This window comes from Vicugna pacos, chromosome 30 (assembly GCF_048564905.1).
Source record: "Vicugna pacos chromosome 30, VicPac4, whole genome shotgun sequence".
In the NCBI taxonomy this organism is placed as follows: Eukaryota; Metazoa; Chordata; class Mammalia; order Artiodactyla; family Camelidae; genus Vicugna; species Vicugna pacos.
Genome location: NC_133016.1, coordinates 12,501,887 through 12,518,142, shown reverse-complemented (window position 1 = coordinate 12,518,142; position 16,256 = coordinate 12,501,887). Strand labels below are relative to the sequence as shown.

Genomic DNA, 16,256 nt, shown 5'->3' with positions numbered 1-16,256 from the left:
TTTGAGCACTGATCACAGTGATCACAAATGGCAAAAGTTGTTTCTATTATATGTGGTCTCACTATACTTCAGTATCTCCTCATATAAAAATTAGTTGCTTATAGAATATAAATGGCTTTAGTAGCACGTTGCTTATTTAATTGTCTCAACCTTAGGTTCCCCTCCTGGGCCACAGCATCCTAGAATATTCACTGTGAATATTGGGTAGTTCTTAAGGGGCAGCACCTAATAAGCCTGCTGTATAAAATACACGACCTGTCCTTCTCAGAGCCCGATGTGGTGAGTCTGAGAAGTTGTCTTTTCTTGGCACTCAAACTGGATTTCACAAATGTTAAAAACAAGTGTAGACCTTAATGATTATCTGGTAGTCCAGAGCTTTCATTTCTTCTACCTTTGAGATTTCTGTACCCAACTTGGAACATTTCAGTTATTTTTAAAAAAACTATCTTCATCTTGCGCATCTGACAGTTACTGGGCCTAGGCTGTCAGGTGCAGAGACGGCTCCGAGAAAGAGCTGCTGGTGGGATGAGATGTAACGCGCAGACGGCCTGCCCTGGGCCCGCAGAGCGGGAGCACGCGCTGCGCGCAGGCCGTGGCTGACACTGGCCGCAGCCATTCATCACGGAGGAAACGTTTGGCTTAGTGGGATTTTGGGATTAGCTTTGAAGAAGTTACGACTCTGCCTTTTGGAATGAGGCACATCAGATTAGATTACAGTTTCAGTTCTGTTCAGTGGGGCCCCCTGAAAGGACTCAAGGGAGTTGGGGGAGGAGGAGAGAAACGTCTTTATAAGCTGTTGAAATGAAGAGTGTTGGACTTGAGTCAGAAACCAAAGCGTGAGTCCTTCCGTGCCATTCAGCCTGGACCCTCCGCTTCCAGACGTCCTTGTATCTGTTCTCGCTCTTTCCTGCTGTCCTCCTGTCCCTAGACCTTGACTCGCCTGCACCCTGCCATTTCTCTGTCCCCCTGTCACACAGCCCAGCAGGCACCCTGCCCTCCACACTTCTCCACTCCCTCTGCTCCTCAGCTGACTGCTCTGGGTTCCGGCTCCAGACCCAGCAGCCCCGCCTCCCCGCCACCTCCTCATGGAGGCAGGTGGTTGTTTCTGTCATCACTTCTCTGACCCCCCTGCAGCCTTTCACCCGATTGGCAGTTCTTCCTAAAAGCGCTTTGTATTCTAAGTGTGAAACAGTATACTCTCGCCTGGGTTTTCTTGTGGTTGCCAGGACACCCATCAAGTTTCGGTCCTGGAAACATTTAGCTCTCTCCCTGGGAAGTTTCAGTCACCCTCCCAGCTCCACTTTGCATGCATATTTGTCCTGACAGCTTCCAAATCTCTGTCCACAGCTGGGGTTCCTTGCATGTATTCCAGTCCCCAGAAGCCAGTCACTTATCAAGTGTTTCAGCTTCTTGGATAATTTACAGAAGCTTTAAGCCTGTTCAACAAGAGACCTAAATTACCCCGCCCTCAGCCTCTCTCCCTCAGGCATCCATTTAGTATCCTTTAGTTCCCCATTTATCTTCCTTCAGGCAGTTGTTGCCTGGATTATTGCTTTCAGGGTACCCAGAGAATTTCCTTAAGTGCAGCTACGATTATGCCACGTGCTATCTCTGCATCACCCTCAAAGTGGTCCAGTGGCTTATGCGTCTCCCCTGAGCCAGCCCTTTCTCTAGCAGCTCTCATATGGTACACTTCAGAAAAACTCAGCCTCCCAAAGTGCTCACTCACCTCTGGGGCTCTTCAGGAGATGTTCCATTAGCTTGAGGGACAGCACCTAGCCAGTGTCTAACGTCACTTAGCATTTCAGGTCTCGGCGTAGACATCGCCTGCCCTGGAGAGCCTTTCTGGGTCCCCTCAGACCGAATCCTGTCCTCTTCCTGCACGTTTCCATGGCAGCACACGCTTTCTTCATCCCAACTCTCACCACCACATGAAGGCTGCCTTGTATATCTTTTATCTCCCGTTAGGCAGTTTATACTTTATTCTTCTTTTCAGGTTTGAACCATAGCATCTTTGGGGGCTTCTTTCCCTTGCTCATAGTAAGCTCACAGATATTTCTCCAATGAATGGATCAAGAGTGAGTACTGATTTGGAAGACATCTAACCCCTCTTAGACTTAACTTCCTCTTCTTTCAAATGGGAGTATACAAATCCACACGAAATTCCAGTAAACATATATCTTTCTTAAAAAAAAAAAGGACTAATACATACTTTGGTGTCCTGTGTTGTAAGTGCCTAGAGGGAACTGTGTGTAAATGATAAACAGCCTCCTTTTGGGTTTCAGATGAGATGCAAACATGAAATGTGCTTATTTGTACACATACAAGGGATCTGAGAATTTTATTTGGCTAAATGTCTCAGGAGAGTGTAATTTTTATACTTCCACCAGGCTAGAAGTTATGGGGAAGATCTGATTTTCCTGGGCTACCCAGTGAGAGATCACTGAGCATTGCGACAGCATGTAGATGTTCAGAGGCATTGAACTGTGACGGTATTCTTGATTTCAGTACTATAATCTTGCCTTAAAAATCAAATACGTATGTGTGTAGCATAATTTTGGAATAATTTAAACACATTCTACGAACCACATTACAGCAATTACTTTAGTAGTATTGCTAATTATATGATTATTATTTTGGAGGAAAGATTTTAAATTAGGAGTCAGCCCAACTGGGATAAATTAAACATTTAGGTCAAGATAATTCACTGCTGCTCCTTTTAGGTGGCCTGTCTGGCTTTCAGTAATTGTTTCTGACCTGACTTCCTCTCCTCAGTTCCCATCTTCCCCAAAAATCTTTACTGAAAGAAATATTTTGCACAGAGCCCCTCAGTGCACACATCTCCTGGACCCTCCGCGGTGCAGTGTCCCTTCAGGTTTGGGCGTTGAGTACACCTGCCAGCCTGCCTCCTTAATACAGCTTATTAAAACAGCTGGAGAAATTCATACACGACGTAGGGCTGGGCCTGAGGAGTTAAGTCACCGCCGGCAGTCAGTTTTCATGTCAGCGTTTTTTGATATTCGGGCCTGTTTACTTTTTGAAATTATTTACAGATTTCTTACAGATCATATGATAAAACCAGTGATTATCTTTAAAAGGAACGACTAGTTTCTTTCCTCTGTTGATTTGTGGAAAGAAATAGTCTTGGAAAGATTGTACTCAGGCCTTCAGAGACTGTAATTTAATTTTTTATTCTGTAGTATTTGTCCGTTTCTTTTACAAAGCAGTGATTGCAGGGGGAAAAAATCCTTTGACAGTGACCTCTTTTCTATTTAGATTGCTTTTTAATTAAAAAGGGCAAAATGATTGTATTGCAAATGGCATCGGAAGGAAAACATTCTGTGTGCGTTCCTCCCAGTGGTCCCTTCTTGAGTGCCAGATTCTTTGAGGACAGAAATGATAGAGAAATAACCCGGAGGCGTACGTTCTAGGAACCGAGACGGCTCGGGGTAGGACAAACCCTTGTAAGTGGAAGAAAGGGAGTGAAACTGAACCAGACCCAGAAGAATGTGCGGCACAGATATTTTTTGTATCCCGTGGTCTTTGATTCCTGAATGTCTTAGAGTTAATGAAATAGGACTGCACACAGTCCACGGCACCTGTCAGTTCTGTTTTTCTCATTGTGAAAAGTGAAGGAGAGAGAATAATGATTAATCAGGATTTACTGGGCGAGGGCCTCTGATGACGTGGATGGTGAGGTTAGAGGCCTGGGGCCTGTTTTGGTCTGTAACCCCTGGAGCCCTGGTGCATGTCACCACTGGTCAGCAGGGGGAGGTGCAGGGGCCCCAGTATGACACGTGACTGGGTAACCCCACGATGCCCTGGCAGGCACTTCTGAGTTTCATTGCCATGATTCTGGCACCTCTTATCAGGATTTAAATGTGCCTGTGTCTCACCCATCTTCCAGAAACAGGCCGTGCTTGCTCTCTTTCCCTTGCTTTATCCTTAATCTGTTATTCTGTGATCACTTTGTAGAACGTGTTCATATTTTTCCAGTAGATAATTGTGTATTCAGTTATTTTTTCCTGTATTCATTCACCCAGTGAATACTTACTGAGTATTTTCTGTATGTGGAATGCCAGGGCCAGGGATACAGAAATGAATGATCTACACTTCTGTTTCTAAGGAGCTTACAGGAGAGGGAAATTCCTCCTGAAATAAAAATAAAAAACTTAGTTCAGGCTTTTATTTGGAGGAAGGGGAACACCATATAAGTAGGTGTTTTATTTGTTAATGGAAAATTTTTTATCTTAATGCCATTAGTCATTAGAGAAATGCAAATTAAAACCACAGTGCAGTACCACTAGCCACCCTTTATAATGGCCACAATAAAATACAATGGCAGTGGCAAAGGCTGGAGGGCCGTTGGAGTTCTTAACCATTGCTGGTAGAAAGACAGCGCACAGCCATCTGGAAAACAGTTTGACAGTTCCTTATGTAATTGACCATATGACCCAGTAATCCCATTGCTGGGTATTTATGCAAGAGAAATAAGATCATATGTTCACACTGAAATCTGTCCATGAATGTTTATAGTTTAATTTATACTTCATACTTGTAATTAATAATTTCCAGAAATTGTAAATAACCCAGAAGTCCTTCAGCTGGTAAACGGATAAACAAACGTGGAGGCATCCATAGAGCGAAATACTGCTACACAGTGGGAAGGATGGGCTGTTGATACACTCAGAGCTACTGATGTGTGAAGCCAGGTGGGAGATGCCAGGCTCAGAAAACCACACGCATTATACTACATGGTTCCCTTTATATGATGAATGGAAAAAGCGAAACTATAGGATGGGAAACAGATTGGCGGTTTCCAAGAGCTGGGGGTAGGAAGGAGGGGTTGACTCTGAAGGGGCACATGGGGGACTTTGGTGGGGGGTGGAACTGTTCTATATCTTGATTATAGTGGCAGCTACTCAACTGTATCCATATTTCAAAACTCATTAAAAAGAGTGGATTTTACATTTTGTAAATTATGCATCAGCAAACCTGACTTAAAAGTTGTTTGAGGCAACAGAAAAAAACTTATATGCGCTATATTCACATAGTTCAAAAAATCCAAACAATGTGAAGGAAAAAGCCTCATTCCTACTCTTGCCGCCCATAATCACTAAGTTTCTGATGTATCTTAAAGCTTCTGTATGCCAGTGTCATCCTGTACGCACATATGTTCTCATCTTTACCTCTTTGTTACACAGAACACAGCTTATTAATGTAATTTTCTGCTGGGGTTCCGTCTCCATGTAATTTATGTTACGGTTCTTTCCATACCAGTTGCACTGAGATCTTCCATTCTTTTTTGCAGCTGCATGACAAGAATTTTGCTGTATGAGTGCATATCATTTATTTAACCAATGCTCCAGGTTTTTTCCCCACCTTTTCCCATTATATGTACAGTGCTGCACTGAATAATAACCTCGTACATATGGTCCCTTCTGCTATGATGCTCGTGTTGAAAACACGCATTTGTTCCAGTGCAGTTGATCTACCAGGGAACAGTTGAAGCATAACGTTAATTCTGAGTTTGCTCATGTGTGATTTCATCCCTGAGAAACAGAAAACTGTGGACTGGAGTTGTGTAGGAACAGCCCACACTCGTGCCCACACCTCCAACCACCACCAGCGACCTCCTCTCCCTGTGTATTGTCACATGGGTCCACACCTGGGGTCACGGCTTCCTTACGGTTTCAGAGAGCCCCCCAGTGCTCACTTCCACAAGCACACTGCAGGTCATCTTCAAGGCAAAGTCCCCTGTTTTTTTGCAGTGTTTATGTATTTCTTAACCATTGGACATGTGTAAAACCATGCTACTGCTTTTATTAAGTGAGACACTGGCAGTTTTTGAGTGTTACGCAGCTAACTTCATCTTCTGCTGGAAGTCCTGTGGTTTTTGTTGCCTGACTTTGCGTAGTTCAGTGATTTAGAACATGTGTTATATGTATGTTGCGTTACAGCAGAACTGACTTACCAGTGAGGATTTATTCGTGGACTAGATTCCCCAGCAGAAGGGTCCAGAGTTTTAGGAGTTAAATTCTGATGGACTGCTGCAGTGATGTGCTTACATGATCTAGTTGGTTTGGTTTCCCTTTTTCATAAAAAACGCTGTGACAGAGCCGAAGGGCCTGTGTCAGCGTGCTTTGGGAAGAATTCCGCTCCCTTTCATCTCACGTTTGTGGGTGTTTCTGGACCTGTGATGGTCGTTAAGGAGGCTGTTTGCGTGTTGGTGCGAGGCAGATGCCTCACGGAGGCGGGAGTCTCAGGAAGAGGTGGGGAGAAGTGGATGTGTCCAGCCAGACGGATGTGTCAGGTTGTGACTTCTTCCAAGTCACCTGAAACAGAAAGAGGACTTCAGGCCAAGAAACAGGAAGGGCCTGGTTATCAGAATGGGAAATGCTGGGGGGAGGATGTAGCTCAAGTGGTAGAGCGCATGCTTAGCACGCATGAGGTCCTGGGTTCAATCCTCAGCACCTCCATTAAAAAAATTATAAGTAGACCTAGTTACCTCCCCCCTGCAAAACAAAAACTTAAAAAAAAATAAAAAGAATGAGAAATGTCTGATTGTGAGAGAGCCCATGGCAGTCCCAAGACACAGCCACCAAGTGCCATCTGAAAAGAATGCCTCTCAGAGGCATTTTAAATCCCAGAGCTCAGACTCTGAGCCCAAGGCTAGGGCATTCCAAGCAGAGGCATTTGGTAAGAGGAGCTAATAATAATGCTTTCTCTCCTAAAGGATATAAAGATAAAAGAGTTGAAAATTGGAGATTAGGGACAAAGTTCAGGAAGTATATGAAGTGTTTGTGTTATTTGATATTTCACTTAGAAAGTTTTACAAAAATATTCAGACCCTGCCAGCTTATTAACTGTTTCTTTAAAGAGTTCTATTTGAAAACAAAATAATTGATAATTCATCATTTCTTTTCTGATTTTAGTTAACTATAAAAAGTCCACTTAAGGCCCTGGTCCTGTCAGTATCAGTTTATGCAAACTTGAAGCCAGGAAGAAGTAAATGACTTTAAAAAGTCTTGAAAACAGAATGATGATAGACTTCTACACTTTCTTAATACTGTTTTTTCCACTTCTGTTTGATTAAGAATTACTTTCTTTGTCATAAAGTAGCAGGATGAACTATTATAATATTGAAGCTACAAATTATGAAAATTAATTGGGCAAAGCACTTTTAAATAAGTTAGTATTTAAAATTTAACAAAGAAGAAAGTCATTTGTTTTGTTAGTTAACGTGAACATGGCAGGTTTAATCTGGAGACTGGAGTTTAAACCTGTAATTTTCTTGTCACCGGTGATTTTTGAAACCCTGCCCCTTTGTTTTGGGATTGCACAGCTCATTTCTGCTTTTTTTTTTCATGAAGATGTTAAAAAAAGAACATCTCTCACCTTGTCAGCTCTTTTTGAAAATAGTAATTATTGGTTCAGCTAAGCTGCTCTTCATTTATTTTATTATCTACTCAGGATTTCTTTATTGATATTTCTCTATTACAATTTTGATTTTATATTAATATAACTACACCATAACACGAAATCGAATATTAAAATTTTCACCATAATAGAAAATCCAATTTGCATTTCTCAGAGGCCTGGTTGTTATGCTTAGAAAGATACACTTCAGTTGTCTACCTCCTTTATGAATGTTTGCTACACTTCTTGCTTTTAGAAAGATGTCTTTTGTGGGGGGTGGTATAGCTCAGTGGTGGAGTGCATGCTTAGCATACACGAGGTCCTGGGTTCAGTCCCCAGTACTGGAAAGAAATAAAATAAACCTAATTGCCTCCTCCCCTTCCAAAAAAAAAAACAAACCCAAAAACATAGAAAAATGTCTTGTGTGTTGACCCCTCTAGGTGATCTTAGCATTGACCATCTCATATGTACACAATTCAACAGGAGTTTGATATTAGTAGATATTAAAAACCTTTACTGAAACAGTACAATGATTCGTAACCAACTGTTCTTGACTTAAAAGCTTTATTCTAAAAAAAACCTCTTATTAATTCTCTGGCTACATATACTAATCCAGGAGACTAGGGATGGTCTGTTTAATGTAGTCAAAAATTTTTATGATGGAATACCTTGGGGAGAAGGGACGGGATGTCTCAGGCACTAGTTGGTTACTCGCTTTGTTCTCGGTCTCTCCTTTTTTCCCCCAGAGACCATTCTTACAGTCTGGGATATATGATATATATGCATATATCCCAGGGAGATGCTTAGGAAAAGAATTAAAGCAGTCATATGACTTCCATGTTTAACTTGGAGAAGGAATTTTCTCCTTTGCCTTTGTCTGGGTTTAAGAGCTTTTCAACATCTGCCAGACTTGATTTGCTTTATTTAAAAGAGAGTATTTGCCACTCTTTCAGAAATGAAACTTGAACGTGTAACTTTACTCTTACTAATCAAAGAACACTTACTGAAGATTTCCCTGTGTCCCACATGCTGTGCTAGACCTTCCGCCCCTCCCCCAGCGCCCTCTGAGGACAGCACTGCCGTGATCCCACCTGGCAGTTTGGGGAGTGGAGGGTTACGGAGGCTGAGGAACGTTCGCCCGTCACATGATTTGTGAGTGATGGAGACACGGTGCCAGCCCCTCTCTGGGACCTCAGAGCCAGGTTCTCAACCACCTAAATAGATTTGCTTACCAACTTGAATAAGGACATGTTTGTCAGGTGGTTATGTAAAAATAATTTTTTAAAAAAATTAGCATTTCTTTATCACAGGGCTCACATTTGCTTGCTCATCTCTTCTTACTGCCAAAGACAGTACCACTGTTTCACATGATAACTTATTCCTTCTTCATCCTTATTTTTAATGGGGACCAGAGCCAAATTTTGTTCTATTCATGAGGCTGACAGTTCTTTCTTTCTTGATTTCATTTCCTCGTGATGTGCCATTAATTCCAGACTGTAATGCAGATCATGCCCAAAGAATTTGTTTTAAAGTTAAGCCACTAATTTTACCTCAGAGATTCCACATGGGAATTCTGTTAAATTAACATAATTATGTCTTAGCCAAAGTGGGAAACTTTTCACTTCGATTTTTATGTATCTCTCGATAGCTCTCTCTTGCTCTCAGTGTGTTCCCCCCATACACACACACACACACACACACACACACACACACAGACTCATACTGTACATACAACAACAGGCAACCTCTGCACAGTGATTTCAAGTTTGTGTTCTTGAGATAATCAAATGGTATCACTTAAAACAAAAGGTCTTCTTGGAAAACTCTTTCCTTATGTAAAGGATAACTGGTTATTATAAGGAGAAGCTAAAATGTTTAAAATTAGCCAGAGATGAAATTTAAAATGGCACATTGGAAAAGGAAGCATGTTCTTTCTGGATATAACAAGTTAACTAATGGCTTTATTTGGTATTTATTGAAGCATCGTGTTTTTCTAGATTATCTGCTTTTTAAAAATAACATCTCTTATGCCAAGAAAATTTCTGTAATGTTTTCTTTTCAGATATCTGGTGTTTGTGTTGAATCAAAAACATAAATGTTTTTGAGAAAAAAATACAGTGCTTCATGATAAAGTGTATCCCATTTTCTAGAAATGAGCCCTCGGTGGTTAACTCCAGCCCTGCCGTCCCTTTTTTGTTACATCATTAAAAGAACCTTCCAGTTTCTGAGTTTGGTTACTTTATTGCTTGCTTAAAACAACAGCCATACTTAGTCTATTGCAAAAGAGTCTGTAATTTCTAGTGTTTCCCGTCTTTGTTCTCGAGTGACTTTCTCTCTCTTTTCTCCCAATGAAGCAAATGAAGAAGCACCCCTGCCGCCAGTGCGACAAGTCTTTCAGCTCATCCCACAGCCTCTGCCGCCACAACCGGATCAAGCACAAAGGCATCAGGAAAGTTTATACCTGCTCGTAAGTCGTAGTTTCTAACACGGGAAGCAGAGAGAGAGGATTAGGCCGGAACGTCTCCAGGTTTCTCCTGCTTCGCCACTAACTTCCCACTCCCTGTCCCCGGCTGCATGGCTCATGGGTTTCCTTTCTTAACTCTGTTTTGTTTTGACAGGCCGTTCTCGCTCGGTTTGTAACACTTAAACATATTAACATAAAAAGGAGCGGTTCCTTGCACGCCCTCAGTTACCTGTGTCCTCAGTTATGCGGAGGCGTGTGTGTGTGTCTGTATGTCTGTGTGTCTGTGTCTGTGCGTGTGTCACTACCGAGGATTTTGGAGGAGGGGCTTGGTGCAGGCGGTGATCGGTTGAGGGAGCTGCCAGCACTGTCAGGTGCATTGGGCTGGCTGATGTTCTCAGGAGTTCAGAGCAGGCCCTGGTAGGGCGAGTTGTGGGGTCAGTCCTGCAGGGCATCCCTCATCAGGGCCGCCTCCAGTCAGCGCACGCTGCTGGGGGGAGACCACATTCGAGGAACTGAGTGGACAGTCAGTCGTGAGCCTCTTTGTATGTGAAGGTCAGAAATTGTTATATTATTATTAGCGAGAAAGCTTTATCAGCCCCTCAGCCAGGACATGCCTGAAGTGAGGTGATGTAACGAGGTTACTTGCTTTAAAGCACTCTCAGAAAAGAGGACTAAAGCACACAGAAGCCACGTAGCTGGCATGTGGCCATGCTGGAGCCGGGCTCAGGGGACCTGGGGGGTACCCAAGAGAAGGCATCTTGGGTAGGAAAACAGGGACCTAATTGTCCTTCTGTGAAATTGAAGCTGGGAGTGATTTTGGTGAGATGAGAACCTTCTATAAGTAAGGCCTGTATTGTTGGGCCTGCATTGAAAGAATCAGTGGATTTAGAAGGAAGCCCTGGACTGAGAAAAAGATGGAAAGGAAGGCTGGCCTGGCCCGATCCTTCCCTCAGTGGGTTAGCTCGCCTCCCAGGGAGTCCCTGTAAGGTGGTGACATGCCAGGATTGCCCTGCTCGTTTCATCTGCTGTTCTTTGGCGTTGGTGCCGGCTCCTGGGGCTGGTGCCCACCACTGCCCCGTAGAGAGTCTCTAACATGAAGTCATCAGAATTTGGGACCAATCATTATAAAATTCTCAGAAGCCTTTTTGAAGACAGTAAATTTGGTTCTGCAAAAGCCATGAGGTCCTTTCCATCCGCCTTTGCTGTGGTGGCATTCTTGACTGAGAGCATCCATAATCACCATGGTCATTAACTGCTGTTACCTGTTTTTGGCCTATTTAAGAAAGTGATAAATTCATGTCTTCTAAAGAACTGTACTCATAATTTATGAGGGGTGCAGTTTGTACAAACTGAAATGAAAACTTAAATATTGACCTATTTTGGATATCTATTCACAGTTTTCTACATTTTAATCTACTGATAGGACACACGCATTTGAGTGCTGTGGTTATAACCATGCATATTGCATTTGTGCTTTGCTGAGGAATTTGACAGGGTGCACACTGTCTTGTGCTAGTTATGAGAGTGGACAGGAATAGTTAACACCAGCCTGAAGGAGTCAGGCAGGGACTTTTTTCATATTAAAGTGTCTCGTGCCGTAAATTCTGAGGGCACACTGTGAGTCACTGGAAAGAAAACTTAGGAAATCTAATACTCTCCATGTTAAAATTACAGCCATCTAGAATTACGAATTAAGTCATACTTTACCCAAACTCAGAAAATAAATACTCCATCTGAACCAAATTAGGTTGGTCCTATAAGGACAGAGAAACTGATAGAAAACTTTTTACAAAAGCTGCAACAATTTTTTTCACAAATCTAGGATACTGTGATTACTGTGATGCGTAGCAAAATCGCTCTTGCACTGTGGACCGCTGGTAGTCATCGAGACCACCCCGAGCCCTCTGAGTGTGCTGCTGGCTGGTTTAAGGGCTCCCAGCAACGAGTGTGTTCCACAGTGTGAGTTACTTTAAAGCAAGTAGGTTATTTCCTTACCTTTTGCTCCACAGGCACTGCCCAGACTCCAGGCGTACCTTCACGAAACGGTTGATGCTGGAGAAACACATCCAACTCATGCATGGTATTAAGGATCCTGACTTGAAAGAAATGACAGACGCCACCAATGAGGAGGAAACGGAAATAAAAGAAGATGCCAAGGTCAAACATTGCACTTTCTCTTTACGGTGAAGTTGGGTTGTTGACTTGCTTTTTTCCATTTAAATTTTTCTATAGTTACAGTTTAAAAAATTCAGACTCTGCATAAAGCTATAAAAAATAGGGATTCTCTCTCTGCATTAATTCTGACCTTTCATCTTGCTCCAGAAAGGTAGCCTTTATTAAGTTTCTTCTGTACCCTTCCAGACACCGCTTTAGTGGTCACTCTGCTTACATATAAAGTTTTTAAAATTTTATGTTGACTCACTAAAGTAGTCTCTTATGCATAGGACTATATAAAGCCAGACTCCTTTTCATTGCCAGTATATTGGTTGTGAGAAGGACCTAATAAAAATGGATTCCACGTGGCTTCTGTTTGTAATGATGAAAGGTGAAATAAAAAAAATTCCTGCCGTATTCTGTCAGTGGATAGTGAACGTGAGTCAGACAGCCGTATATATATTAACCTGGTACAAGGCCTGAGTGTGCCGAGGGCCACTTGTAGAGCAGTGGTTCAGCAGACACATGGGAGCCGCCGCTGTCTTTGGCCCTGTGCTGTGTCTGGAATGTACCTGGGTAAAAGCCTGTGTGTGCTTTCAAGGAGTTAATCATTGAAATCGGAATACAAGTCAGACGAGTGTCAGTGTCGCATTAAATCGTAATCCTTTCCCTCAAGTGCTGGGGTGGAGTTAAGGAATGTGCATACAGCATGCAGTGGCAGCTTCAGGTCAAGGCCAGAAAAGACAAGACGTCCACGGAGCTGGAGGGAGCGTCCTTTAGGCTTGGGTTTTTGGAGAGCTAGAAGGGAGGGGGTTTGACGTGGGTGAGTGGACAGGAAAGGGCAGTTCCCAAACCAGGTGAGGCGCAGGTGGCTTGCCATCTGAGTTGCAGGAAAAGCACAAGTCCTGACGTTTTCTCCCCCGCAGGGTGATTTTCAGTCTGGCCTGTCCCTTGCCCCTCCCTCTCTGGCTTCATCTGTGTCCTCACCTGGTCACCTTGCTCCAGCCCCCCCACCGGCCCCCCCTTCCGTCCCCCATGCACACAGGCTGGCTCCCGGCTGGGCCCCTTTCCCCCACGTGGCCTCAACACTACACACTGGTTCCTCTGTTGCCGTTAGTCCGGCTCCATTGGAGCCTGCGTCCCATGAGGGCAGTCTGTCCTCCTGAGCCCGCTGGTGGAGGATGCCTGGCATCCCGCAGCCAAGTCCACCTTCGCGGAGTGGACGGAAGGAATAGGGCGACAGACCTGCCAGTGTAAGAAAACCCGCATCCACAAGCTCCCAGGACGCATTTCCCCGGCAGCCCCGGGGTCCGAGGGAACTGACCATTCATCACCCCCGAGAGGCAGGCTTTCAGCTCATCTGTTCCGTTCTTCTCCCAAAGGTTCCCAGCCCCAAGCGGAAGTTGGAAGAACCCGTTCTAGAGTTCAGACCGCCCAGAGGGGCCATCACCCAACCCCTGAAGAAGCTGAAGATCAACGTTTTCAAGGTCCACAAGTGCGCCGTGTGCGGCTTCACGACCGAGAACCTGCTGCAGTTCCACGAGCACATCCCGCAGCACAAGTCGGACGGCTCCTCGCACCAGTGCCGGGAGTGCGGCCTCTGCTACACGTCGCACGTCTCCCTGTCCCGGCACCTCTTCATCGTCCACAAACTCAAGGAGCCGCAGCCCGCGGCCAAGCAGAACGGGGCCGGGGAGGAGAACCAGCAGGAGAACAAGCCCGGCCCCGAGGACGAGCCGGCCGACGGCCCGGTGTCGGACCGAACGTGCAAGGTGTGCGCCAAGACCTTTGAGACGGAAGCTGCCTTAAACGCTCACATGCGGACCCACGGCATGGCCTTCATCAAATCCAAAAGAGTGAGCTCCGCCGACAAATAGCCCCGCGCCTCCGCCAGGAGAACCTCTGTCCACGTTGGAAGAAAAAAGACATTTTTGTTACAAAAAGTTTGCAGTATCATAGAGTTAACAGTACGGTCTAGGCTGTTGCAATATATCCTCTCTCCACGTCCTCCACCTCGTCTGTATATCCTTGATAAGTATTAAAACAGTATTTGAGTTAAAAGAGTTTGTATATATTTAAATGAATAACTTTTTATACTCTTTGTTAAATGTTTGTATCAGTATTTAGTGGAAAATGTTTTGAAGTGGGTTTTTTTTTTCTTTTGGTTTATTTTTGTTTTTGTTTTGTAATTTGGGTTAGGATTTTTCTTTTTTGTACTGTTCCTTTAAAACAGAGTGCTTAGTAACAGGGGCAGTTCCCGAATTCCAATAAACCATTTTGTATGTCACAGATTTGAATGGGTTAACTAATCACAGGCTACGATAATGCCTTTTTTAGTGTTTTTAATTTTTAGAATTCACTACGTAAATTGTAGGTGACTGTAGGTCTTCAAAACACTAGGGACTTTTAAGTGTCTTAGCACTCTTCCTCAACGTGCCTGCCCCGCCCGCGTGCCCCTCCGGTGGCCCGCACTCTGGCGTGTGGCGTCCTCTCCAGGCCAGGCCCAGCCGTGTTGGAAGCAGCCTTGCAGATGGCTTCGGTCCCAGTGGGGGATGAAAACTTGGGCCAGAAATCCAGTAAGGAAGGCGGATTTCCCTAATTCCATCTCAGAACAGGGAAGAAGGGTATTCTAATGGGAAAAAATTGTGGGGGGGGTGGCGAGCAGTTTCTGGGCAGATCTGCAAGGCTGGCTTATAAAAGAGCACAAGGAGATAAAGTGACGAAAGGGCTGGACTCCTGTAAAAGTTATTACTATGTAGTTAGACCAGTAGATTTATATAGTCACGTTTTTGTCATGTAATTTATTAACTATTACAAAGACACAACTGAAGATATCAAGTATTTCTCTGGCTCTTGACAGGAAGAAAAAAAAAATCACAGTTGATTTAACCATTTGCTGTCTAGAGAGTTGGCATTTCCTGTTCTGGGTGCTACTGCCAAACGTTCTGGTACTGCACAACTCCAACCACCGACTTATCAATGCAGCAGCCGGCGTGTCGCAATTGGCCGTTCAATTCAGCACTGAGCCACCTGGGTTTTAGTTCAGACATTTCAATAAATATCTTTAATATCGGTAGTTCTGCTTTCTTAGTGCAGCCGAGATACTCCTCTGTCCCTTCCAAACGTTTATAGTTCTCTGGGAGTTAAATTTTTTGGTTTTTTTGTTCTGTGTTTTCTTTTGCATTTTGTATCTTATATTTATCCCTAAACATGTTTTGTACTTTTTTTTTTAAGAAAAGTCTTTTGTGTATATATAGATATCCTTGCATGATATACTGTGGTCAATGTTCGGTTCCTCAGAAGGTCTTGCTGCTGTCAGGTGTCATGCACTAACCACACCCATCATAACTGTATTAAACACATTTCACATGTAAATAAACGTGGGACATTTGGTCCTTGTGCTTCCGTGAGAGAGTTATTGGTGGTGGGTCTCTGGCATCTTCATGAAGTTTAAGGAGTGATTCATTGCAGGGATGGGCTATAGGATACTGCGGAATGTTCTCGGCTCAGATGAGCAACGTATTCATTCTCGTTGGCAATCAACTATTTTGTCACTTCCGTGTTGACTCCATCAGGACATCAGCATTACCTGAGGGCGTGGTTAAGTACTCCTCAACTTGAAATTCAATCACTGTTACTTGTTATATTTACACTTGTATTGCTCTTAAGTTGTATTCATAGCACTTTTCATATGTTTCTGCATTTGAACCTTGCAATAAACCTGTGTGGGGAGGCTGCACAGGTCCTAACAGCCTAGTTTTACAGTTGAGGAAGCTGAGCTCAGATTAAGTTCTTGGCCTAAGCCCTCAGAGCTGGTAAGTGGCTTTGCGTGTTAGAACCCAGATATTCTTGCTCTAAATCGAGTGCTCGCTCTCTGTGTTTATGTACATATTGATGAATACTCATTTATTCAACAAATAAAACGTATGTGCAAAACACGATACTAGAATTCTTGTTTGTGGCACTATAGCTTTTATAAGATAACCTGGGAGTCTTTACTCACAGGGACCCAGAAATGCTTGTTAATATGAAATGAGCATCTATTAAATGCCTAGTTGCGCATCCAAGAAAGTTTTTAAAAATGCCCAGAGGTCCAAAATGAAGAAACTGAAATTCAGAGTAGAAAAACAGGGCACAACGCTGTAGCCCCGGGAGGAAATCTGGATGGTTCAGCTGAATAGAGAGCTAGTGAACTGGAAGGTGGGTGGCGAGGAAGTTC

At 43.7% G+C, this 16,256-nt stretch overlaps 2 protein-coding genes across 12 annotated transcripts in view; both read left to right on the top strand.

Moving 5' to 3' along the window:
* Positions 1-15,978, top strand: part of ZNF532 (zinc finger protein 532) — an 84,330-nt gene extending 68,352 nt beyond the window's left edge. For 10 of the 11 annotated variants that reach the window (XM_072952133.1, XM_072952125.1, XM_072952132.1 and 7 more), the window contains 3 exons: positions 9,774-9,886; positions 11,893-12,040; positions 13,420-15,978. In XM_072952133.1, coding sequence (XP_072808234.1) covers positions 9,774-9,886; positions 11,893-12,040; positions 13,420-13,914 — 756 coding nt within the window. In that variant the 3' untranslated portion in view covers positions 13,915-15,978. The remainder of the gene's footprint in view (positions 1-9,773; positions 9,887-11,892; positions 12,041-13,419) is intronic. The other variant, XM_072952127.1, reaches the window with a different exon arrangement.
* Positions 15,979-16,201: 223 nt separating this feature from the next.
* The window catches only part of LOC102539588 (O-acyltransferase like protein), a 60,734-nt gene continuing 60,679 nt past the window's right edge, over positions 16,202-16,256 (top strand). The window contains exon 1 of the mRNA XM_031692430.2: positions 16,202-16,237. Coding sequence (XP_031548290.2) covers positions 16,202-16,237 — 36 coding nt within the window. The remainder of the gene's footprint in view (positions 16,238-16,256) is intronic.